The sequence below is a fragment of the Passer domesticus genome, chromosome 2 (genome assembly GCF_036417665.1).
Source record: "Passer domesticus isolate bPasDom1 chromosome 2, bPasDom1.hap1, whole genome shotgun sequence".
In the NCBI taxonomy this organism is placed as follows: Eukaryota; Metazoa; Chordata; class Aves; order Passeriformes; family Passeridae; genus Passer; species Passer domesticus.
The window spans coordinates 71257339-71285202 of record NC_087475.1 but is presented as its reverse complement, the minus strand read 5'-3'; the positions used below and the strand labels follow the sequence as shown (position 1 = coordinate 71285202).

Genomic DNA, 27864 nt, shown 5'->3' with positions numbered 1-27864 from the left:
AACTTCTCTGATATGCATCTCTACTACATTACAAGCAGCTCAAGGAACAGACATATTAAACTTCACTTACACATGTTTTATAGGAACCTAGTCTAAAACCTATAAAACTATAATCCTTGGACTCAGAGTCCAAGGATTAATGCAAACCAACAAAAGGTTGGTTTTGTCCAGCTTAAGAGCCACCAACTACAGTATTTTTGGCCCACAACTTGAGAAAGACATTTTGAAGTCAAAGCTTCCCTGAACAGAGGGGAAGGCAGCATCAACTTCTCTCCTTACAAAAACATTACATTATGGTCCATTCCAGAGGTGACCTTAAGGCCAGCCTCAGAATGGAAAAACAAAACAAAAAACCCCCCAAACAAACAAAAAACAAAAAAACCCCATACCCTCAAACAAGCCCTAGTCTTGCCCTCTGCTGTGTCTCAGAGAAGCTGTAAGATACCAAGGAGTTTTCAAAAGACAGTTACGGAACATGAATCAGCCAAGAGTGTGACCTCCTTCAACCAAGACCTAAGGCTTCCTTCTCATCCTAAAAGCCTAAAACACAAGTGATGATTTGCACAGGGGACCTTCCTGTGACTAGATTTTTTTATTTCCTGTGAAACACAGAACTGATATAGAATAAAACCTGAGTTTCCCCCTGCCTTTCCCAGAAGTTGCATCAAAAAGTAATTAGAAAATCTCACTAAGATGTTAAGTGGGTTTTTATTTTAAATGTCAACATCCAAAACTGAGATACATTCACTCTTGCTACTTACCCAGTTTATAAAAAGAGCCTGAGTAAACTTGACAACTTCCAATGTCACCAGAAGGCTGATTGGAATAAGGTTGTTGTACAAGATTATAAACGTCAGCAGATTGTATCCAAAGTTGACAGACAGCATTTCTGTGGATCAAAAGACATAGGACATTAGCAGACAAGTCTGAGTGGTATAAGGGCTATCATCTTTATGCAGTTCATCTAATAAGATTTAACAAAGCCAAAATAATAAGCTACTGTGTTGATGTCTAGTGTAAGGGCCATTTTAACATTGATTTCAAAAGAAGTTAGATAAAACACCCACACCATACCAGGTGAAGAAGGGCAAGGTTGGTGAGGCTATATATAAAAGAACAAAACACTTTCTGAAAAATTTTTGCTAGACAGATGGTGAGAAGTACAATATTCCCCATTATAACCCAATTTAGACATTTATCTGGTGTGTCAACTACCCAATTAAGAGCCCCTAATGTCACTAGTAATACAACCATCTTCCAGAGAGTGCCTACTTGCCTCAGTGGAGTTAGGAAACAAAAAATAAAGACAAATTAGTTCTAAAATCTGACATCATTGTCAGAATTAAGAATTTACCCTTACAAAAGAAACCAACAAGAACAAGTAGACTGTTAAACACTTGCCTAGTAGATGAACTAAGGCACCCTGCTTAATGAAAGAAGCTGATATTAATGGTGACAACACTGGGCAACTTGCCCAAATAAGTGCACCATCACAACTGGTCCTAAAGAGAAGGGGAAGCATTTATAGACAGCCAGCAGGAAGGTACAAGTCTCAGCAGAGACACAGGATGAAGGCTCCTGGTCACAGTGCTGCACAGTCTCCCTTTTACAATCAAAGTCTCCACATTTGTATGCTCTCCGCTTCCCTAGAAACTTAGAGAGGCACTTCAGTCAGCACACAGAACACCCAGCACAACAGGGTCAGAGTCCACAATGAAGGGTTTTCAGCATCATAAGTTAATTAGAAGTCAGGGGAGCAAACTAGGAGGAGACAGAATCCAGAGGAAATTGCTGAAGCCTAATAAAGATCAAAGTTTGGACAAAGGCACCTCAAAGTGTGAGTAAACCCTAATTCCATATATTTGATAAGTTTACAGAAAACAGAAGCATGCTTGATATTGGAACATTTTTCCAACACAATTTTTACAGAGATGAGACATTTAACCAAAATTTAACATCTACCTGTTGAACCTGAAGAAGTGTCTTTCCTCTGTTTGGCAGTTACAGAAGGCATAGAAATTGTGCATTCAATTTACAAAAAGGCACAGACTATAATGTCACCTTAGTCAAGTTGCACCTGTTTTATATTGCAAGTTCAAGAGTTCATTCAATTTACCTTTTCCAGTGCTACTTCTGTCATTAGAAGGCACAAGTTTAAACTTATTCATCAAAAAACAAGGGGAGAGCAGGCAAGAAATTCTGAAAAGTGCTGACACTGCGACAAGCAGACATTACAACTAACAAAACCCAGTCAAATATGGGGCATTTCCATGCTATTCCTATGTGATTTTTTTTCATTACTACCATAACTACAATTCTTAAACTGCAGAAGATACACTTGCCATCTGTTTTGCATCATCAGCAGACAAGCCATTTGCAGTTTATGATAACTGCTTTAAGATATGCATCTCACAATGCTTTTAACACCACATTTTATAGCTAATGTAGCCTCCTCAGAAGTCTGCTAGAAAGTATTTCATTGTTCATGTCCATCTTTGATAATGAACTAATAAATTTGAGGACTAAGAAAAAATCAAATAAAACCCTTCAAATAACTATGCTAAGAGATCAGTTTTCCCACAACAAGGTAACAGAAGCTAAAGACAGAAACTTTACCCAATAAATAAGAATTGTGACATTCACCATTTCAATTTTCCCTAAAAGAGCAGATCAGCATTTCTAACTGAAAGAAGTAAAGAGAAATCCTTTGCATCTGTCTGTAAGCATGAAGGTGAAGTCAGCATCAGACTGATACTCCCCATCCTGCAGTCAAATAGTCAGACACACATAAGGCTGCAGTACATGACCTTCCCTGAGAAAAAATGTGTATGGTAATCTCTACAGAGATGAAAAAAGTGAACACCAGATATCCAAGAGTAACCTTGCCCCTCTTCTGTTTCTGCTCTGCTCCTTGGGTGCTAGCCCAGTGATATTTATTTAACCTGTAGAAGCCTCACTGGAAAGCTCACTTATGTCTCAAAAAAAGCCTATTCTCAAAAAAAAGAGAAAATATTAAGTCATCAAAAAACTAGCAAGATGTGGTTTTTTTGGGGTTTATATTTCTTATTTTATGCATTAATTCAGTGAAGGTAAGAGCCTGGCTGCCTCTGCAGTCTGATACATCACTGGCTCAGTGCCTGCATACTCACTGTTGGAGCCAAGGTACCAGACAACTTCGCCGTGTGTTCTGTTCCACAATAAGGCACCTACAGAACTCACAAGGGCCATTACCAGGAGAATACAGAACAAAACCAGGATCTGCATGTTGGTCACTTTCTCCACATTTGATCTCTTCAGAGGTGCTTTGGTTGAATTCTGAACAGCAGCAGAAAAAAAAAAAAAAAGAGAAAGAACCTAGCAATGGCTTTTACAAGAGAAAAATGCAGAAGCAAACCCAGTCTTTACTGCCAGAGTCCATTAGAGCACCTGCTGTCAATCCCACTGATGGTCAGCAGCAGTGATCAATATATACATGTTGCTGGTCTCACCAGGCACTCCCTGACATTAAGGCAATACACGACTGTTGTCTTAATCTAATTATCTCTATGATTATTACTATATCCTCAGCTGTTAAGCCTCAGTTTTAGATGTCATCCAGCTACCAGATAAATTGGGATGAAAGTTAGTTCTCCTCACATATTGAACTGCTTTCACTTCAGTGTGTGTTTGCACATGTGCATGTGCAAACTGGAGTACAATGGACCCTTCTATTCCTCAAGGCCTCCAAGCCTTAAACACTATAATGAGTCAAACCATTTCATAAAATCAAGTCAATGACCATGAGAATACAGGCAATATGACCAACTTCTATCAAAACATACCCTTAATCCGCTTAAAACCTTTACCTGCATGAGTTTTGTATCATGTCCTGTATACACAACAATACCCAAGACCCACTGAGTGTTTCTCAGTTGTGCACCTCTCAGCAAGATCTGGTCTGGACCAACAGGAACTGGGCTGCAAAGGAAAAAGTTCCATTCAATCAGAAGTTCAACCTTTCACTTCATGGTAACACTTTAAAGAAGACGGTTCTACTCCCAGCCTTGCTCCCCAGTTAATAATAAAAACAACCCCAAACAACAAGAGGAAAAGAATCTAATAGCAATATAATGAGCTTAGATTGTTCACACAACTGAAGAAAGCACTGAAACCTCTGTAAGTCTAATTCCTGCTAAAGCACAGTAGGGCAAAGTTGCTCCAGTTATCCAGAACTTGAGAAATTATGTGGCAGCCATAAATAAGCTTATTCTGCACTTGACCTTGGCTAGTACATTCTCTCTCACATCAAGGACAGAGAAATATTGGACTTGCAAAGGGACCATCATTTCAAGCACACTGTATAATATACACTACTAAACAAGTATTTAAGAAAGCCTGTATCAACCACATGACTTCCAAGTGGGATGCAAGTGGGATCATCTGCTATTCTTGCACTGAGCTGCCCAAGGAATACATATTTGGTGAAGGAAAACAGGTACAGCCAAATATAACATGTACGTTCCTACCAACCTGTCACAATCTAAATCTGAGTACTAAAACTACATATTTTTCTTTCAAGAGTTGTAGAAATCAAAGACACACTGACAAAGCCTCCAGGTTCTGGGATCACTTTTCTCTACAAGCCTGACCTGGGTGCAGCGTTTGGCTCTTGTTGAAAGGGAAAGGTTTCCATTTCCTCCGTGTATCTTGTGTAACAAGAAGGCCCTAAAAGCCCCAACCATTTCCTTGAGTCCTTCTCTTTAGATGCACCTTTTATCAAAATATCACCATTAATTACAAAGAAATCAATACTCCCATAACAAGCAGAAGGCTCCATACGAAGACAGAACAATGTTATCTTACATTGGCAGATGCTCTGATTAATAAATATTAATTATTACTCTCCTCTTCCCCAGCAAAAACATGCATGTGCTCCCAGTTACAGACTAAAAGAACAGAGGAAACATTTTTCCTAGCTAAATGAATTCATGGCTTTGTTGTCAATACCTTTGACCATCTAAGCGCAAATTCCCAGTGAAGTCATAGAGATGCCGGTTGGGTCCTTCACATTCTATCCTCCCAGATACTTTCATCAATTCTTCCCTGGACTGGAGACTAGCAGTTTGAGACAAACCCTGCATAGAACAATTCAAAGGAGATTCATGACAAAAACTCCTATTAGAAGACAACCTAGGAAGGTGGTGCTTCCTTTTAACATCTACGAACCAAAATATAATTAAATCTGTGGAGGTTTGTTAGTCAGGGTACAGTTTTGCTTTGGTGGGGCTTTTTTTTGTTGTTGCTTTTTTGGGGTTGGTTTTCATTATGTTTTGGGGCTTTCTTTTTCTATTTGATATTCTACCTCTTTCCTGCAAGGAAGACTCATGGACACATAGGAACCTACTAACAAGACAAACTCTGTACACAGATATTGACATTACCTACACGATCTCTTTTTAACCAAGAGGAAAGTAACATCCACGAAACATGAAGTTGGATATGTGCAGGAGGAAGCAGGAGAAAAGCAGTATAAATAGACATGGCTTTTTTCTCAAAGTGTAGCTGCACTGATGTGTTATGGCTGCTAAATACGGTCATTCTTAAGTGTAGTCTCTCTTGGGCCACTGCAGCCAAAATGCTCTGATCCTGCTCCAGGTTAATGATCAGCCTGCCACGCAACTGCAACATAAAGTACTGGTGCTCTACATCTGAGCACATGCACAGCGCCCTACTGCCTTTCTATTAAAAGAGGAATCCATTTTGTGTTTCTTTTGATAGAATTTGACTGCAGCACTGCAAGCCAGCGCAAGGCTGTATTTTTGTATTTTAAGCATGTCCTGAAGCAAATAAAATCTTATAAGAGCTCAAGACCTGACTTAGTAACCTGATCTGGAACAGTAAATCACATTTCCACAAATGCAGTAAAGAAGAAGCAAGCGTAGTTTTTTAAAAACAAATTATCTGTGTTTCAAAATCTTAATCTAAATACTTTTTTGTAATGAAAGAAGCCAAAGATTCTCAAATATTTCTAAACACTATAAGCAACAGTGCTTCTTTAACAAAAGCAGAAATATCCAAATAAATTCTTCTGCTTACCACAGAGATAACAAATCAACTTACACATATAAAGATCCTTTTCAGCTTCTGCCTCTGCATAATGCTCATAAAATAGTACTTGTGACAGGAGAAACTGCAACTCTCATCACAAGCATAGCTGATTTTTCTTTTATGTACAGCACTTAAATTCCACTAACAAGACCTTCAGCAAAACACATCCAAGGTCTGTTTGACTTGTCTCTCTGGGGTTAAAATACTTGCTCCAGGTTAGTTACTTACAATTGCACATGATATACAAACCCAAGCAGTAATGTATGTTGAAAAGGCAAATTACAGCCAAGAAAAAAAAAGCACTTGTATTGTTGTCATGCAAGCTAGATGCTGCTTCATAACTAATATTATATACCTAAAAGAAATGAAAAACAAATTGTTTGTTTTACCTGTCGTATTTTAAGATTCGTCTCCCCATCGAGATTAGCTGTTTCAATATAGCACATGGCTTGTGGTTCACTGTAAGGAGTGTAAGATTTTCAACATTAAAACTCAATACCTTTTTGTATACTACTTTTCACTGATATAGTCCATGGACTTCCTCAATGCACTGCAGAAGACAGAAAACCATACTGGTGGTATACACCATGAAAGCTGAAAGTACATATTTAACAGAGATGTCTTTGCATATGGTCATACAACAAACTACAAGTCTAAATCAAAAATCAGTAAGAATTTAACAAGTCATTTATAAACTTAGATGCCTAAAGTGGATTACTTTGAATTGCAATCTATTAAATTGCTTCCAATTGCAAGAGCTATGGATGAAAGAGCAAGTATTGAACAGTACAAAAAGGGGATATGTTTGGATGAAGACAGCAATGCTCTCTCCTATTGAATTCTGAACTGAATGCACAAAATCATGTCTGCAAGGTCCCCTCAATAAGGGAAGTACATCCGAAGTCACTGCCAAACAGCTTTTTTTCAAGCATGAGAAAAAGTTTTGTTAGGATTGAGGGCTGTAACGTGCATCTTCCAGATGTATTTCTGCTCTTACCAAAAGGGACACAAATCTTCTTCCTAGAACTGAATTTTCTATCACTTAAGCTCTTATCTATATCTAACAGAGGAGCTCTGCCTAGGTGGTATCTGTGATAAGGAAGGGTACTTTCACCAGATATTTTCCTGACATGCCACTCACGATTCAAAACCTCTGTATGGCACCACCAAAATGATTTTTCTGCCAACTGTCTTCTCAGACTGCTGAGGAATACCAGTTTCCCATCTGGACTCAAGCAAGTGCTTCTTCTGCATATCATTTCTCATACTCTTGATAAATGGCTGGTTTTTTTCCAAAGTAACCAATTGCTCTAACAGCAAATGTACTCAATCAACAGAACAGTCAGTGATAAAGGCTCCTTAGGAAAACAATAATTAGGAAATGGACAGGTACATTTATTACACAGTAAGAAGCCACATTATTCTCTCCACTTAATTTTGCTTTGAAAAGAAAAAATGGTTGAGTCTATTCTTTGTCCCTTCCTACACAGGCAATTTGAATCTGAACCCAAGAAAGACACTGATTAGAGTCCAGCTTGATTCCAATTTTACCTCTGTCAAACACCTTATCTACTACAACTGAAGTGGTTAGCTCAGGAAGGAGACCTTTTGCAATACAATTCCTCTAATTTCCATTAACGAAATGGCACGAACTGTGGAAATGAGGAATGTGGATGTGTTTCCATACAAAGCTGTGTTTGAATTAAAAACAAATTTTTCCTTTATGTTAATTAATTCTTTACATAAGATTTGGTATCACCTTTTTGCTGTACAGGAAAAGAGTCAAGATAAAAACAACTGTCAATTTTACCTCTGACAATCACCTCAGACACAAAAAAAATCAACACAGACAAGCAAAAGAACCCACCCCCTTCAGAACATGCAGAGCTTTCTGGTGAACTGAGGACATTTAGTATTGACATTTAAAGGAATCATGGGAATAATACCAATTATAAAGCAGAATTGCCATAGAAATTGCTATTTATTTCAAGCAAAGCTTCTCCCAAACCAACATGCTTTGGGTTAAGTTCTCTAATTATTATGTGGTTATCAAAGACAGCAGGTTAGTAGAATAATGTAGAACAAAAAGCTGGCCCACACAATTAAGAAATAAGTCAGAAGGGGTTTTTAGTATAATACATTAGAGAAGTTCTTAAGTAAAATATTCTTCAATGCTGAAACAGAAAATTATTGATGTCCAAGTTCAGCCTAACTGCGTATTAAGTTGACAACCGCTTATTTAAGTTTTGGGGCTTGTTTTGAAAAATACAATACTGTATACCATGGAATGAAGGTACCTCTATCCTTCATCATGTGGTAATTGAAAAAGACTGGGCTTCTGCACATAGCTTAGAAAAAAAATAAAACCTCCCAGAAACAGCACAGACAAGAACAGTGTAGCAGAAAATACAGGAGCTTGAAAAAAACAAGTTCCCTTAAAAGCTGGATCACGTAAGAGAACTGAAACCCTGAGACCAGAGCAATCTGCAGTCACTGCTGAAAAGCACACACACAGGAGAGAATCATGGAGGTGTTGTAAGGTCTGGCTATTAGAAGCATGTTTAAGAACAGGAGCTGTGCTGTTATCTCTTGCTTAAACCTCATCTGTCTAAGCAAACTGTGGTCTTGATTCAGCCTCAAGTTGTTCTACATGATCCAGAACCTAGACTAGCAGTCAAGTACCACTCACATGGTTTTAGGAACTATGAGACCTCAACAAACGAGAGGGCTGGGCAACCACCAACCTTATGAAGTTTAACAAAGGCAAGTGCTGGATTCTCCACCTGGGACAAGGCAACCCTGGATGTGTGTATAGACTGGAGAATGGGAGAGCAGTCCCATGGGAAGGGACCTGGGTGTCCTGGTCAATGGCAAGTTCAACATGAATCCACAGTGCCCTGGCAACCAAGGGGGGCATCAGGAAGGTGCCCCATACTTGAAACTAAACCAAGAAGGACTCAACAGGTTACTGTTGCTACCATGCTAGAGATGAGCCATCCATGTGCTGTATCCAAGAGAATTAGTGAACAAATGAGGTCTAAAAGCAATTTTGTTTGATGCCAACAGAATATTTCGGATTTACTATTTGAAAGAGAAATCTTCCCAGGGGAGTGCAGGAAAATGTGCTGAATACTCAGTGGAATTAACTGGAAGAAAACTTAAACTTCCTTATTTAAGTAGAGGGATTCTCAGAAGGCCATAGAACCACTGACTGCACAAAGCCCACGTTAAGGGCCTTCAGTCTTCCAACAAACTCATCAATAGAGTATTATGTACCTGCAATTCATAAAGTGAAATCTTGAAAACACCTCATTTTAGAAGAGCCCATCTACAGTGATACATGAATCAAAGCCTAGTAAAGCCATGTTTTGAATTTTTTTCATTGAAATTTGATTTTAGATGTGGAATAGAATTAGTGCTATCTGATGTCTGGTTTTATTAATAGCAAAGACAGAGATTCAAGTCCTCTGCACCTCAGTTCATCAGACACATCACTTCCACACCCACTCAGGATACCTGGTAGATATTATGATCATGTCTGCTGGAAGATGCTGCCCATTGGTGACCTTCACAATATCTCCTACTGCTACCTGTGGTGGTCAGGAGTACAATAGCATGGAAGAGAAAAACAAACAGTTCGCTTGTCTGGAATGTTAGTTTGTTATTTTCTTTCACCCAGTCAGAAGAACAGCATCATGCACAGAACAGCTAGAGACAGTTTTTTCTGAAAGTCAGAGTACTTTTCACTGCAAGTTTGGAAATATCAAAGCCTTCCCTTATAAAAAATTCTAGAGAGAAAAAAGGTAGATACACTCAATTAGAAATTGTGAACTTCTGTGGCCTATATTTAATAAAAATTACTTTTTTCTATTATTCTGCCATTATCCAAATTCAGGGGTTTTCTTTAGTTGTATTTTTTCCCCTAGTAAAAATATTTAAACTTTACCTTCATCTTTAAACTTCACCTTCATTAAGTATCAAGAGTTTTCTTCTATTCCTTATCTGTATTACTAACCTACCCAATCATCATTATCATTTTCCCTCAATTCCCCTTAGATGCACTGCTTGTGCTAGTCACTGGCAAATAACATCATCTCTATGAATCCTGTCCTTCCCTGACTGAGACATGCAGAGTTCTGAATTCTGGAATACTTTGTCTCCTCCTACACAGGCCTAAGACTTTCCAGCACCTTGAGTTAGTCACCCATGCATGGGACTTTCATTCTCAAAAGAGTCAAGTAGCACCCTCAAAACAGTAAATCAGGTTTGCCCAATAAGCATGAGGCTGTTTAATGCCAATGCAGCACCGAGAGTCTGAAATGCGCTTAAAATACTTTCAAGATATTAATTTACAAAAATGGAAGCAGATGGTATGTTTGAACAAGCAGATTCATTAGTTTTACTGAGATACCACTAAAAATAAATTCCCTACCACTTTCAGCACAAAAAAAAAGGAAAGTCAGAAGTGCCTGCCTTAAAGTGATCAAGGTGGATAATACAGAATTGTTACTCCTTAACAACAAAGGACAACAGGCAGTTACAGACACAGGTCAATTCAAGAAGTGCCTAAGGGCATAAAAAGCCCAGATTCCAGGCTTGACCTTAAACTTTCAATTCACTGTCCTTTCTACAAAAATAGGACTTGGAACAGCACAAACAGGAACCAACATTAGCCTGGCAATCTTCAGCTTCCACTATAGCTTAACACTTCAGCAGGATTGCTTTTAGGTGTCTTGAGATTGATCTCATTCCTCAGAGGTTTTAAAAGAGTGTACTTTTTCCTCAATTACTAGATAAGAGGGCTAATTTTACCCTTTAAAAGGCACTAAGAGCCACAACTAGATCGATACTTCCTAAGGCATTTCAGCAGCTTCCAGGTATCAGAAATAAAGCTCACCAGACCCTGGCCAAGGGCCTCACAGAAGATGGGTCCCAAGTGCCTCAGGTAGCAGCAGGGCTTGTGTTTCTCTACTTGAGCAAGCAGCTTGCTAATTAGTCTGAAAGCCCAAGGACTTTTTAGCACAGGCAGCAAAGTAAGTCTCTGTTAGACTTGCAGGGGACATACAGCATTGCAGTGAAAATTACTCTTCTAGTCAGACTAAAAACCAAATACTGTTTACAGTTTACCTATTAAGTGCACAAGGAAAAACACAACAGTCTATTAACATTTGACTGTAACACTGTACCAGGATTTCAAAATGGCTACTCAGGTGCCTTGCTCTGGGCAATTTTGACTACTGGACCAGAAAGGATCCCTCCCACCCCAAGTGACAGAGAATTCTCATATAGTATACATTAATTCTAAGCCTCCTAATTAATTCTGGCAAGAGTAATTCTTGAACACTTGCTTTCCCCTCCCTCCCATTGTCAGATTTTATTTACCTCTTTCCACATAATGTTCTGCCACATCCCATTTCTTAGAACTAGAAAGAAAGCTTAAAGTTAGATTACAAAACAAACAGCCACAGTTCAGACAAATTTCAAAACAACTGTATCAGCAGTAGCACACACAATAGGAACCAACACAAAAATCAGAAATGTATTTTTCAGAAGCTGGAACTTCTTTTGTTCACAGCTGTGAGCATGTGAATCCAAGAAATATAAATATGAAGGGCAGATTCTTCCTCTAATTTTTATCTCCTGCCAGACAACAGTTGGTGGCCTGATTTCTTCATGGCATCACTTCATACTAACATGCAGATGGGCAGCATTGCTTCTTGTTTGGGAAATGACCTTCCTTAAAACAAAAGGCATCACTGTCCACTGCCAATCAGTATCAGGAAGCACCTTTACTCTGTGTATGATTTACCACAGAATCTTCACATCTCATATTTTTCCTTGCATTTTATTCATAATGTTTTGACATTAGCACATCCAATTTTATTACCATTACCCATAGCTCATATAAATCTGAGTCTTAATTGCCAAGCAGGCTCAAAGCCCTACCGAAAAGCAACAATCAGCTTTAGCAGAAGGAGAATCCTTACTGCTGAAGTTCACATTGAAACAAGAAAAGGTACCAAAACAGACTTCAGTTTCTGCAGGGCTCCAGTTCTACACTGCCATCTTAACACACTCATTAGTCATTTACCCTGCAGCATGCCTTTCCACCCAAGCACCTCCTCTAGCTCATTCTACACATACTTAATACTACTCCAGCCAAAACAGTAAGAGCAAATATGCCCAATTACTGCTGAGTAACCTAGTCCAAGCAAAGCACGTTAACCTTCATTGAAAGCAGCTGCAGCCAGTGTTCAAAGGTGTTTAAAAAGTGCAGTGTGCAACAGATCAGAGTTGAAGAGGTCAGTCCACAGCTTTGAATACAAACATTCTTCTCAGCTCTATGCATTTCATTCATGTGGCTCATTTGAAAATAGTACCATACTCTCAGAAAAAAATCCTGCTGAATACAGCCTTGACCATCCTACTCAGGATATGCCACTCCACAAACAGGAATGCAAGACTTGTCAGAATAGATGAAACAGAAGAAACCTGTCTCTTGACTCCTGTTCTCAGGACACACACATTGAAGCACTGAATCCTTATATTTAATATTGTAGTGAATGGACTGCAGTGAACTAAACTATTTAACAAAAAATGGGTGGGCAGCAACAGAAATAGTGCCACTGATGTGTCAAAAAACAGCTGAGCTTCCCACCAAACCAGTACAGCAGTTTAGGGGAAGAACAGTTTTGGTGCACCCCTTCCATCCCTCACATATACATTGTTCTTTAATTGAGCTCTGCTTAGTTCAGAACTCAGAAGGCTTGAATCCAGAATTTTAAGGGGAAAGCCAAATACCTGCAGCCTTGACTCAAAACTCAAACCTTCAGAGAGAAGTTGCACTATTCAGCATCTCCTGTGCCATGATTTAGACAGCTCCCTATTCCACCAGAACGTTTTGGAGACATTTCAGTAAACACTCTGTTGACATTGTTGTATGCTCACACACAAAGATATTTTGCAGCATCAAGTGCTACAGACTTGGTCTGGAAGTTAATTTACTTCAGAAAACAATTTCACTTGCAATGCTTACTGAAATCAATTTAGTGATTAAAATTAAATACCCAAGCAAATTACTGCAGCTATTTTCTATTACTGAACTATTTCCTTTAAAACTCATAATCCCACAGTCTAAAGAGAAAGCTGCCATTAGACATAAAACAGTTCAGAAATTTTGGGGTTGCAATTTCACACCTCCTACTCTGCTCAACCCAGTTTTATAGGACTACTCCCAAAGGACAGAAAAGGACATGTCTTCTCTAGAGTATTTATAGTAGGGTAAAATTGATGAATTATTCGCTGTCAAAAGGTACTTGGTTAAAGTAACAAAGGACAAGTACCTAAAAGAGTTGAAGCAGACAGCTTCAACTTAAAAAGAGAGTTTCAATATACACCTTTTGTCTAGGGCTTTCCAAGACCAAAAGCCAGTTCTAGATCTAGGACTTAATGCTGACACTCACATCCAGCCATGCAGGGCCATTTGAAGTGAGGCTTCTGAAGGGGAAGCATCTCCATCAGTCTTGTTCCAGAGTTTCCTAGCCCTACGCTTGTCTAATACTTGAGTTCATCCCATGCAATATTAAATCCTCATTACTTATTCTATTATTTGACAATGGGAGGACAAATACATCAGAACAATTATTAGTGAGCTCTCTATATCTATGCAACACACTGCTAAGGAGCTCCACTTGGAATTATATGGAGTCTGGTCCCTAGATTTAATGTCATCACCACAGACATCATGTGAAGCCATCCAAGACAAAAAACACTGGCTTAGAGCCTAAACACACTCCACCTCCTAATGCAAATGTTCAGTGCTCAGCTGGGGCACAACTTCAGTTTTAGTTTTCTCTAAAGGGAATTTAATTTCTACATACCAAAGCCACTCTGCAAAGCAAACTGATGTTTTGTACGATAAATTTAAAACAGGAAAAGCACTTTGAAGATACCCAACTGCTCTAAAAAACTAAACAAAAAAATGCAAAGCCTACATGACTGCTGCTGCAGTAAGCAACCAGTCATTGCAAGCAGTGGAGTTCAGGACACAGTCAAGCAGACAGCAGGCATCTGCTTCTCAGTGAGCTCAAATGCTCTCCACACTGAATGCATTGATTAGACACCACTCAGCTATAAGAGCAACCTAAAGGCACCCAGAGAACCTAAATTTATTTCATCTTAATCCCACTCTAAACCCAAGTTATCTTTTCACTCTGTTAATACATGTCTCAAGAATAAGCCTTTTTAGCCTTCCTCTTAAGAAGTAGGAGGATACAGTTTTAAGTATCAGACTGAAAATTTATTTAGAGTATTCAAAAGAAAAAAATAAAATCTGAACTCAAATCATTTTTCAAGTGCTAAGTTCCACTTAGCTCCATTAGAACACCTCATGTTCTTTAAGGTTGTCTCTCCACAATTACTGTGACAAACATCCCTTGAAGTGTTTGTTGGCACACATTCTCTATCTACAAATGAATTATAACTGCCTCTGCGACCTCTGAAAGGGCCATCTTTCATATTACCTATAACAAGGCCTGCTGTGCTACAGCCACTTAATTCCCAATTGCTTATGACTAATACAGTGTTCTTGCACTCGAAATATCTTCCCAGACTCTTCCAGAGATATAACCTAGGAGAAGTGATAAAGCAAAGCCTTTTGATGTGTATTAATAAACAATCTTAATGATCAACCCAAATTTTCAAGCACCAAACTCAGTGAAAAAAACCAGGCATAATGTTTGCAGGACTATCTGAAGCATGGAGCTAGCAGGTTGCTCACTGCCTTTAAGTGTTCCTCTAGCTTCTTAACACTTCAGGTATTTGTGCTTGGGAGTAAGGGGCTCTTCTGGGAGCTCAAGTCCCTGTGTTCCCATTTCAGCTGCACATTCGTACAGAGGAGCAAAAGTGGAGCTGGAGCTGTCCAACACAGGAGCATGGAGCTGACTTGACTACAGCACAGCACAATCACAGGGTGACCATTGACAAGCTCTTCCTATTTTCTGCAAAGGTTTTCAGTTAAGGGAAATGAGAAGAAAATGACAGTGATGTCTTCAGGCATACAGTGACAAGTACGGTCCATACCTTAGGGATACATGTAGGCATTCAGTGGATATCAGTGTAAAACTCTTTCAGTGACACTTTAGGAAAGCAAAGCTAAAAAATTCCCAGACTTACTATATTTAAAGGGCAGCAGCATTTCCAAAAATGACTTTAAATTTTTCTGACAGCAGCTTTTAATGTTTCAGGGGGTTGTTGGCTTTTTTAGTTCTGGATGTTCTGGTGTTGGCTTTGGTGTTAGAATAATCAGGATGGAGTTTGGTAAGGAAAAAATTGCTTGGTTTTCTTGGAGGAGTTGAGAACTATGTAACTTTGGACAACCTTGAAATTACATGAACTCAGAAATGCCAGTAATCCTCCCAATGCCTCACCCTTAAGTGTCAGGCCATCAATCATCAGTCTGAAACCTTTAGCAACGTAAAATCCTAAATTACTGGTAAGTACCTAGTGCACAAAATCTCACCATTATGACCATTAAAGCAACAGAATTGCTCAAAAGTAAGCATTCAGTATTTGCATTTTAAATACTTAAAGACTGTTTAGTCTTACCTACTGTTTTCTTTTTATTCACTGCACTGTCTGCCTTATGCCTTTTCTGTAAGGAAACAAAACATTTCATTACACCTCATTACACTTTATCACAAATTCAAGAACCATTAGAGCTAAAATATGACAAACTGCAAGATGATACATTGGGTTCTTTATGCCTTTATGGATTTTTTTTGTTATTTTAAAAAAGTCACAGATCATCTAAATTCAAATGGTTTGTAAAAGAGTATAAAGAGTATAATTACAAACTTCAAAGTGAAATTCCCCATGTTAGAAGTCAGGCTCAAATCTTTATCAGCAGTAGAAAAAAAGGTTCCAAATCTAGGTTTTTTTTTTTTGAAGAAAAACAAAAGGAACAATAAGGACCACAATATTTAGATAACTATCCATGTGCATAAATTCTACATGCTGTTTAGACTGATATCCAAATAATTTCACTCATCAGTACTTTGCAAAGCCAAAAGACCTCATTCTGATGAAAAGTATACAAGCAAGTTAGAGCAGATTTTCCCCAAAACAGTCTTTTCTGTCCTTAAGCTGCTTGCCTCCCCCCAGCCTCCATTTTCAAGACCATATGAAAAGGCTACATATTTGTCAGGGTTCTACATTGTCTTTCCAATAAAAGCATTAATAAGCAAGCTTGAAGAGGGAGAAACAAATGTCCTGATTTCTGTTTTCTTGTTCACCAACCATAATGAAAATACTTATTGATTTCAGTGTATTTTCAGTATTTATTACAGAAATTCAAGTCAAGCACTTTGAAAGTCAAAACAACATTTTGCTGCTGTTGAGCAATGACTCAAGAGACTTCAGAGATGCATGGCTTTATGACATTTTATAGCTTTAGAGATATTTGGTCCTTAGCACATTCCCCATCGTACTCATCCCCATTCCCATCAATCGTACTCACATAGTCTTCTATGATTTCTTTGATGCCAGCAACTGTTAAAATAAATAGCAATGGCACCAAGGTGGTATATCTTCCTGTTGGAGAGACATCTGGAATTTGCTGTGAACAGATGGAACAGAGACACATTTTATATTTGTATTTAAAATTAATTTCTGGTACATTTAGAATTTTATGCAAAGCTCTCAGAAGACAGAACACAAAGTTCCCTGATTTACTGTGTGATTTGTGCCTCACAGATATCCCCATTCCAGTGGGGAAACTAGCCTACAGTCTTAGCAGGTTCGAAGAAACAACAACAATAAAGTTAGAAGATACTGTTTTTTGTACATGCCTTTTATTCTATTTCTCTTCTCTTTACAAGAAAATTATACTGCTTCACATGGAAGCAGTGATAATCTGAACTAACTAAGCAGAAGTTTCACAAGAAAGTCACACATTCTTTTCTCACAATGGTCAATAGCTCCATGTTTTATGACACCACTTATTTTCACTTATTAAGAATCAAAGAGGGTCAACTTTACAAACTATGTGGAAAGAAGTCTCTAAGTGGTCTTCCAATTTCAATTAGCAACCACATACCCCATTCATATTACTATTAAAGTTTAAAAATTGCTTTGCAGTTGAGCATAACAACAGAAACAACTTTTCCTACATTACAATTTCATTTTATAAACAAGAGAAAGCAATAAAACAATACCTGCAGTAAGGCAATGAAGAGGAAGAATGCATTTGCAGCTTTTCTTATCTGCTCATACAGGAATCGAGGTAGAAATGTCACCACGCTGTACTTGGCTGTGCTGCAGGGTAGAAGATTTTCATCTTAGTACTTCATCAGAATATCAGGTGGGGATCATGACCAAAAAGTCTAAAAGCCAGTGTCAGAAAACAGTTCAAAGATAACAAAGTAAAGACATATTTAGAATATGGAGGAAGTAGTTGCTTTGGTTATGATAAGGAGCTGTACCAAACAAAAAAGGTATCACAGAGACCCAGAAGGCTGTCAGACCCACTTCTAGCACTGGTACCTTTGTTACTGGATGAACTATCAGACAATTTACCACCATCCAAACTTCAGCACTGTGAACAGGCAAGCTTTCATTTCAGTTCCAAGTGCGTGATCAGGAGCTTAACTCTCAATTTAAATGTTGGGGGAGGCAGAGTTGAATAAGAGAAATTAGAAATTTTGCAACACATTTTTTAAATGTCTCATTTCCTACTTCAGAATGACTTACACTTAGCTATGAATAATCCTCCAGAACAATATACACTTTTTCAGATTAATGGTTCTTGGCTTTTTTCCTATTATATATATATAGATACTGTAACTAACACATATATGTAACTGAATTATTACTACTTCTTCTGCCTTAAAACAAAAACATACTGCACTAACTAGCCTTATTCACCATTTTCACATCAAATCCATAAGGGGCATGAGTACAACTTCAGGGAAAAAGAGTCAAAGTTGACACAATAATTTAACCATTAGCATAGAACCTTCACCTTCTGAACTACTGGCCATCAGCGTGAGCTGGAGTTTTAACAACTGAGCACCTGCAGCTCAGTATACCTTGCAAGGCCCAACAAGCAAAACCAGAAATTTTGAGGCATGATTTTGTTTGAGTGCTGTGATTTTGGTTTCATTTTGAGGTTTTTTTGTTTGTGCTTTGTTCCAGTTTGGGTTGGTTTGTTTGTTTTTTTGTTGGTTTGGTTTTCTGGGGTTTTTTTTGGTTTTTTGTGGTTTTTTTGTTGGTGTTTTTTTTTGTTTGTTTGTTTGTTTTGGTTGGTTGGGTTTTTTTTAATAAGAAGTCTTATATTTCCAAGGAACTGGGAACACTAAGATACTTGGCTTGCAAGAAAAAAAAAAAAAACTGTTTCCCAATTCCTGTTTTACTGACATCTCCTAGCAGTGCCAAGACCACCTCTCCATTAAGTCTATTTTCCAGATTATTCCTTTAACCACCTTCTTTTCCTTCTTATCTGCCCCACCCCCAACTCCAAACCATCTAACCAGACACTGCTGCATCTTTCAAAATCAAAGATTAACTAGATGTAACAAGGCACAGCCTGTTTTAAAAGGCTCTATTTTGAACACTAAAGAAAAATTAGTGGGGTAATTAAAAAAGACCAATTAAAAAACAATTAAGATGCATCTTACCTTAGGAACTTGCCTTGTTTCCTCTTCAAGCAACTAAAACATCCCTTTCTATTGCTACTGCTGCTCACCGGAATCAAGTATTTAAATACTCAACATAATAGTTTACAGAAATTTCAAATGGTTGTACTTAATCACGGCTCATATCTTCTAAGCCAAATGAGTGAAATCATATATCCAGGTTTAAAGCAAGTCCAGTCTTTATACAAATAAAGCTACTGCCTTGAAATGCTGTTAAATCCTTCCAGCTCTAAGTTTTGGGTTTGTTTTCTTTTTAAGCTACATTTCCTTGGTCTCATGTGTAATAACCTTCCTTTAATACAGAACATAATTAAACACAAATCTCAGAATTATGTTGTGACTTGAAAATATGGGTTAATCAAGTTCACAGTTCAGACCCAGAAGCAGTATCTCCAAGCAGCACTAATTACACATCAAGCAGTGGCAGATTTTATATGAGAATAGTATTCCTCTAGGTATCACATTGCTATGATTATAAGAACACAAGAATTTGACTGCAACCAAGCTGAAACATTTATTAACACCATTCTACCACCTACCAACTTCACAGCTAGCTGGCTCAAACATGATTCTCACTCTAACAAGTATGTTAATGCCAACACAATAAGGCTCTTTTGAAAGAGGTTTGTACATACTAAGTCACTCCACGTATTCTGTTGCTTAAGTAACTTGACAGATGCCCACAGAAAATGGGTACAGCCCTAATTAGAGGCAGGCACAGTCAGCTGTTACCATACAGGTCACAACAGCAACCACAAGTATGAATAAAGAGCAGATACACATCGTTATTCCAAAAGAAAACTTCTCACAGAAACCTAACCAGCAGTCTAAGCTGTGCAGGAGCATGCAATTGACTTAGCTCTGAAGAATAGTTCTTTAAATGATAAATACAATGCTTATTTTTAAATAACAAAAAAACTCTTGCACTCCTTCACAACAGATAGGTGTGTTACAACTTCAGGATAACCAAAGTTCAGGAAAGTTAAAATCTACATATGAACAGGTAGAAACTTCAGTCAGCTCACTCATAGCACAGTTTTGGCCACTGAAAATAAAAAAACTGGCAGATTAGCTCTCTGACCAGCCCAAATCAGAGCCATGTTAACTCGGAGAATATGAGGCCTGCAGCTCACAGAACAGGTTGAGGCAGGTAGAAGAGGGAAGCACAAGGGGGAAAACAAACAACAAACTGGTTTGTCCTAAAGCAACAGCTGTTACCTATGCAAATCTCGCTTAACTACACAAGTTCAAATGTTGAACAGGTGTGCAAACATTAGAAGAGATGTCTCCTCCACACCTGCAAGTTAATTCACATAAGTCATGTTTCACGTTACACCACTGCGCAAGACAGGAGGAACAATACCAAACCCTGCTAAACAAGTGAATTTGGATACACCTGACTACAGCTGGCTCTGGCCCCACTGTTCCTAGGGCAGTGCAGAGATTTTTTTGAAAGCAATCACTGTATAATTTGCAAAACGTTAGTATCATTCACATACTTTAACTCATTACCATATTGCTCAAGTGCCAAGGATTACCCAGTAATTTTTGAAACAGTCAGCTGAAAAGTAGCAAACAGTGCACTGAGGAACTCAGTAGTGGTTCTTCAGTACAGTTGTCTATTTATTAATTGGTAACTTTTGCACAACCACTCCCATTGTTGTCTTTTTCTCTGTTTCCTAAAAACATTTTATAAAGTCAGGTTAAAGGTTTTACTTTGCTGACTAATGGTTGAAGAGGCAAAGGCTGTCAGTAATAGAGGCAGAGCATTTACTTCCTTGAGACACATGTGTGTGCTGGCAACATGCAGCTGAACACAGTCTGCGCTTTTCCAGTCAGCCATCTAAAGCACTTCCACCCCTTCCTTTAGAATGGCAACTGTGAGATGAACTTCACCTTCAGGATAATGACTAAGAAACCAGGACCTCCTTGAGATATGTGGGGTCCCATTTCCAGGGGTCACAAGTACAACAAACTGTGCTTTCCTAGACAGCATTCACACAAACCTGCTCATGCCACAGTTCACGTACTTGAAATACTCTCCAAGAGCTGAAGAATGAGTATCACTTGATGTCGGTGCTTTTAACACACATCAATTTGCAAGAACAATTACTAAGAAAGCCAGGCACAGACACCTGAACTACAGCAAAAGGACTGGATAATTAAAGTGAATGTTACAGACTTGAACCCTTCTCTCACCAAACAGGCTTTGTGTCCATCAACACATACAAAATGTCAGACACCCAGTAAAAGAGAAGGAAAAGAAAAACCCCAGAAAACCCAAGCTGATGTGCTTGTCTAAAGAGCTCAAATACAGTCTTTAGTGGAATGGTGTTTGCATGCTAAGGTCCTGCCAGGCACACGACACCTAATAGCAAGACTGACATCAGCATCTGAGGTTCTGCTAAAGCTCTCATGTACAGAGGTAGCATGACAAGCCACCTCCAGGCAGTCACCATTGCAGCAGGAGGCACAGCAGCAAGCTTTACGTATTTCAAGAGACATCAACAGAAAAAACAACATTCAGCTATTACATTGAGTTCAGAGAATGCACATTTATAGGTACATCTCATCAACAAGCTGCTGCCATGCAGAATACTGAGGAGGTTGTTCTAAACCCAAGTGTCACGAACAAGGTTTTCAGCAGTTGCATGCACATGACAGTGAAAGGTCATCTACCTCCTTGCACAAGGGGAAGATGGTGTACTTTCTCGAAACTTGCTAAAGACACAAAAATCAACTGCTTACAAGTTCCCAAAAAACACATCATGAGGGCTTATAAGAAGCAATTACTCATATGCCTATGAAATGATTATTGGTTGACTGAAAATTAGGTCCTAGATACCCTGGTTTTATAACAACAGGGAGCCTGAACAAATGCAGCCCCCAATTCAACTGAAGGGCCTTGCCCTATCAGATGAACCCTTGAGACTACAGTTCTTACAGAGGAAGATTCCAGCCAGAAAGGATTTCACTGCCCTGTTTATGGCTGTACACTTCTGTCAGCCAAGAAAAGCATATGTGGTGCTTAAATACCCAAGACAGCCCCTGAGCTCAGGGCAAAACAGAGGAGCATGAAAGGAGTAGGACTTGCTCTTGCATAGCAAAAAGTGCAACAACTTGAATACTGCAAGACATTATTGCTTAAAGCTTGCCAGAGCAAGACAAAAAAAAAATAATCAAGAATTACCACATTGTATCTGTCACTCAGCTCTGGAACAACCACTGACCACAGTCCAAGTGCCTATTTTGTTTCAATCTTTCCCTGCACTCTGCTACAGTTTCTCCATAATACCAAAGGTATTTTAATATATAGATTCATATATTGTTAAAAGAGGAAATGTGTTTAAGGGACATTGTTGTGCTTAGCTACTGAAACATCAAACCCTGAAAGATTTCCCAAAAAAGCTGCAGTGAAACCATAGAAGACAAATCTGTTGTCTGAAATCATCCGCACAGACAATGAAACTGATTGAGAGTATTCAAATGTATTAGAATTAATCAATTTTAACTTTGACTGAAAACAATTCTAGCAGATTCCAGCTGAAGCAAACTTATCAGTGGGGTAGCATTCCTCTCAAGCACCTCACCACTTCCCCACATTCCTTATTTCTTCATTTATAGTATGGGCTCCCACCAGAAGCAACTAGAGGCACCAACTGTTTGGAAAACGTGTTTTCCCTTGTTTGTTACGGGTGGAATTGATCACATCTCAGAATCCCTGAGCCCTCTTTCCTCAAACCATATGATTTAGAGGAAAATCATTGCTTCATACAAGTTTAAAAGAGTCAGAACATACGAACACAGCCCACTAATTTCCCTGCAAGTCCAGCACCATTAGAGCTTGCTTTATGGGGGCCACAATGATTTGGGTCTGCTGCAATAAGAAAACAAAACTCTTCAGAAAAACAGTTTATTCAAGTTAAAGTCAAGGTCTCATAAGAAAAAAAAGCAGACAGCTGTCAGGTAGACAACCAGCCACTAATGTTGAGGAGTGTTTTACACAAGGGAGAAACCTAAATTAGCACAGACATTTCAGATCATTCTTACATCATTATTTTCTAGTCATGCGCATCCTGAGTGTTGCATCCTACCTCAACACCTAATAAAAAGGTAGGGGGTTAAGTGCAACACTCAGTGCTTACCACTGCCTGAGCAGGCAAGCTGTGTTATCTACCCTTGTGTACAAGATCCATCTCAGGAGCAAGATGATCAGCCTGGCTGAGCTACCTGCACTTCCTCCAAAGCTGCATCAGCAACAAGCTCATTTTCGAGGGCTTCAATTCAGCTCCTATCCTTACACAGACAGACCACTGCTAAGACAAAAGGACTTGAAAATGCACTATGAACTCCTGTCCACTGAAGCACAACAATCCCATTACTTTCTAGTTCATTAGGATCACCTCCTAACCATGTAAGCATTTTTTTAGAACTTTGAACCTGAAATATCTTATTCCAAACTGCCCCACAATCAGCAGCCCTATTGCCATACATAAGTAGTAAAAGACTGCAACAACTAATGTAATTGATGTTAATTACCAAAGCAAATACTATTTCCACCAGCAAAGTCTCCTACAGTAGCTCAGTCTTAATACAGAGTAGGCACTGCCACAACTGCTTACACTCAGTTTAACCTGAAAACCAGACCACGTGTCACATTTAATAGAAGCAAGAGCACTTTTGCTTCAAAGCCCAGTACCCTGGAGGCTTTTCCTAAAGCATGCAAACAGAAAAGGCCTTTCCATGAGTTCTCTATTCATTAAATCCCTACAAAAAGGGGAACAGATTCCTGGCTGTTTTTCAGTAACAAATGCCCTAAACAAAGACTGTTTAGAAACACTACTAGAAGCTCTGAAGGCATGATAGAGTTTCAACAAGAGTGGAGGTCATCACTACAGTAATGTACACTTGCCTTGCAGTAGCCCTGCTGGCAAGTACAAGTCAATAAAAACAGCTGACCAGCACAGTTAACCTCAGAATTCAACTGTCTAACAAAGTAAGTTTAGTACCACATTTAGTTACTGTGCAAACACAGAATAGCCTCCATTTAAACACACAGCATTGATATGAAGATGACTGGAGGGGAAAAAAAACAATCAAACAAGTCACATAAGCTGGCTAGCTGTCTAAAAGCCAGTGTACTAGCTTCAGTTTTAAAGCAAATTTTAACTCTAAATGTCACACAACTAAAGCAGTGTTTATTTTAGTGACAAGCAGGGGGCTGCAGAAGAAATTAATATTTAGTCTTGAGAGAAATGTAATTATGTTCACAATCCACAGAAACTATGTGGAATGCAGTTATTACACATCATAAACTCTACTTGAGTTCACTTCAGAAAATTTATTCTCTTCTACCTTTTTTTACAGACCACTAGCAGTCAGGGAGATCTAAAAAGAGAAAAAAGGGACCCAGTTTAATTCACCTGCTGTGTTGCTACTGCTGATGTATGAAATTTATTGTGCCACACACCACCAGAACAATGTCAGGATACCAGAGAGCTCAGCATGCAGCAGGTGAAAGGACACTAGAACTCCCACATCTGTGGGTTTTTTTTTCATCCAGACATTTCATCTGAGCAAAATTCAACAATTTAACTGTCCAGGGGTTATTGCCCTAGGAACAGTCCAAGACCAAATATGCAGCAGCTTCAAATACACTGGTATAATCTCTGTACACAACATCAGGCATACAATAACAGGTACTTTTAGTGAATTTTAATGGCTAAAAGTATCATTCTATATCTGTACCCAAGCCTTTTTCATCGTGGCAGATTGCAGTATCAGCAACAGCTGCACTGCAGGAAACAAGTTTTTGTTTATTTAAAAACGTATGTTACACTAAGTATTTTTCTTCACTAAAAAACACAATCTACCTAAAACTAAAAAGAGTTAGAGGATTAGTTTAACACATGATTAGACTTGCACCACTCAGATTATAATAATACATCCCTTCTTTGAAGAATTTCAAAATGCTGTTCTGCCATCAGGCAAGCAATCTGTTCACATGACAACAGAAGAGTATTTCAAATCTAACACAAACACAATAAAACAAATGGCCAGTGCCTGAACTCTACTAAGAACAAACTGAACAGAAACTGAGATATTTTTACCTAAATAACATGGTAAAACATTTTGGTGCAAGATGAATGCTGGGGTATACCACTAAGTGCAGAGAAATTCACTAGCACATATCAGGCTACAATCCACATTTCCACAGATCATAGAGAACACTACTCAGGTTTCAAGGGTCAATACTAATTGGTCAGTGATACCAGCAACTCCTATTTCACCAGGGAGAACCTGGCCACACATTCAAAAATTATGAACATGTCTAAATCACAACTGACTTCTACAGTACCTACACACAAGCCAATAAAGCAATGCACTTGGCTTAATTTAATGCATCCCACGTGAAATAGAAGGAAGACTAAAGATTGTGTCTACAGTTTTGTCACCAGCAAGCATCATGCAAACACTGATACGACAGTCTGGGACCACAGGTAAACAGCAGGCTGTTTAATGCAGGACATAGGATTCCACTAGAAACCTTGTTGCAGTCTTCAGGGCTAAATTCCCCATGCAAAGTGCTTCTGCCTTATGAGACAAGAAATTGATTCTCACCTGTTTACTTGAGTTTTAAGACCCCATACAATTTAAAATAAACACTGAAGACTTTTTGCTTATTATCTATCAGAACTAAATTTTTGCCTGAAGACTTTTTGCTTATTATCTATCAGAACTAAATTTTTGCCTGTATGGAAGACAACTGAGTATTTTCTGGATATTATAATGCAACTTCTGGGACCTCCTTAAGAGATCAATCCACCAAAGTCTGTTTTGATAAGAAAACTTCTGAACAAGACTTCTGGATTCAAGATCCATTAAAAACAAACAAGTTGAATTTTGCCCTTCCTGACTGCTGCACTGTCCAACCTACCACTCAAGCCACAAACTGAGACTGAACTTTGGGGTCCTGATTCAGATGCAAGTCAGATTTACACCAGGATGCATTACCAGGCCTGGAATAGAAGAATATTACCTAGAACAACATTCACAAAGCAACTCCACAGTCTTCAAAAATTTGGAGACCACTTCTAATGTCCTTGAAGTTATCTCAGCACACTTGTTCCTCCAGGACTAATAAACCAGAAGTCCAACTCTTTCACATCAACATTAACACATGCAACAAGTGAGGGGCTCAAATCACTTTACTGGTGATTTTTACTAAATGCACTAGAAGAAATTCCTATTACAGTACTGTTATACATTCAGAACAAGCCACTGATATCAGAGTAGATTCTTGTATTACTATGAAACATCCAGGAACTGTATTTCCATGTAAAAAAAAAAACCAAAACAACAACTTATAGAAGACTAACTTCAAATACAATAGGCAGTCTTCACTGAGGACACATTTGGAAAATTGTTCATGCCATTATTTTGGTTATCTCAGAAGTATTAACAAAGCATTCAAGCCTCTACCACCATACTCCACCTGTATTCCTTTGGTCTTACAAGGCAACAGGGAAGCTTATTTCCCATCTTGTTGTGGGCTGACCTTGGCTGGACACTTCATACTCCCTGATCTTTTCTGTAATTCCTCTTCTCAGCAGAACAAGAGACAGAAAATACCATGAAAAAAAAAATCATGGGTCAAGATAAAGGCAGTTTGATAAAGCAAAGGTCACGCTGAGAAGCAAAGGGCAACAAAAAAATTACTCCCTACTTCCCACTGGCAGATGTGTCCAGCCACTTCCCAGGAAGTAGGGCTTCAGTACACAGAATGTTGCTCCAGAGCACAAATGCCACAGTAAGTGGCACAAAGCTCTCTAGAGAGACTGGAAATTTCCTCAACATAAGTCCTTACTTGACTTAAAAGTACAGAAATGTTCTGGTTAAACAGACGAGTGTTTAAGTTTTGTATGCTACATATGTCAAAACAAGTCCCAGTTAGCTTTTGTAATAACAAACATTTAACACTGCAGTACAGCTGTGCTGGACAAAGAAATAGCATTTATTAATTTTTTTACATTTTTTAATTTTTACATTTTTTCAAAGCTTCTAAAATGCTTCAGCTTCTAAAACATTTCAGCTGAAAATCGAACAAAATTTACCTTTTATTAAAAAGTCCAAAATGTAAAACATACATAAAGATTTTCAAACTGAACAGAGCAGGACTGAAGATAGGTAGAAAAGGTGTTTCTACAGATGTAATCACTGCTGCTACAGTATAATAAACAACAGTGACAGCCATATTTATGCACATGTCAAGGGCCAAGCTAAATCTAGCCTGTAACACACAGCACTATGTTTTGAAATAGTTTGTTACAAAGTTTCAAGAACACAAAAATTGGCCATTAGAGAAGTCTTCTTGTAGTCTGAATTATGCCAGAGAGCCAGGGGAAAGAACATTTCTTCTTTCTACATCCTCACACTCCAAGACTTCTGGAAGTGTTAGTGCCATCCTGCCATCCACTGAGCTTTTGCAATAGCACTACATACTACTTAGAAGTGGGATCAAGATAATTATCCATTTTTATTAACTTATCCAAAATTAGTCTATCTTTATGCTCCCACAAACATTACAATTCACTTAACAGTGCTTCTCTACCCACAGAAGTCAAGCAGCTCAAGATGTTTATGACATCTTACACAAAAAGCCATACCACTAACCTACCCTCCCCCATGCTCTGCATTTCCATTTCTTGCTGTATTTTACTTAGTTTTCAGCAAGCTTTTCACACTATCCTTAATTTAGAGAACTTCCTATGAACATTCACAAATTCCCACTGTTATTCAGAGAATCCTTAATGACTACCAAAAATATGACAGTCAGAACTCACACAACTTAAAACAAGCTGGTTTATTATTTTCAGTTTAATTTTCCACAAGCCCACATGTACAGGAGTTCACATGCTTACCCAGCACCTTGCTCTGTGGTACCCTGATGCTTCCTAAGGAGACAAAACATCTGCAGATCCATCAGCACAGAGAAACCCAGTTCTGAATGCATTTCTGAAGCTCAACACAGTTAAGTAAGAAAGTCCGAAGGCAACAGAGAACTGTAGTTCCTCAAGAGAAACTC

The 27864-nt window shown here is 38.5% G+C and overlaps 1 protein-coding gene across 6 annotated transcripts in view; it reads right to left on the bottom strand.

The window, feature by feature from the left end:
• Positions 1–27864, bottom strand: part of ATP8A2 (ATPase phospholipid transporting 8A2) — a 311854-nt gene that overhangs the window by 247975 nt on the left and 36015 nt on the right. For 5 of the 6 annotated variants that reach the window (XM_064409174.1, XM_064409175.1, XM_064409177.1 and 2 more), the window contains 10 exons: positions 17301–17400; positions 16604–16702; positions 15694–15739; positions 11470–11510; positions 9604–9677; positions 6477–6546; positions 4987–5114; positions 3846–3957; positions 3150–3315; positions 762–889 (listed from right to left, as the gene is read on the bottom strand). In XM_064409174.1, coding sequence (XP_064265244.1) covers positions 762–889; positions 3150–3315; positions 3846–3957; positions 4987–5114; positions 6477–6546; positions 9604–9677; positions 11470–11510; positions 15694–15739; positions 16604–16702; positions 17301–17400 — 964 coding nt within the window. Of the gene's footprint in view, positions 1–761; positions 890–3149; positions 3316–3845; positions 3958–4986; positions 5115–6476; positions 6547–9603; positions 9678–11469; positions 11511–15693; positions 15740–16603; positions 16703–17300; positions 17401–27864 lie in introns of those variants that run through there. The other variant, XM_064409180.1, reaches the window with a different exon arrangement.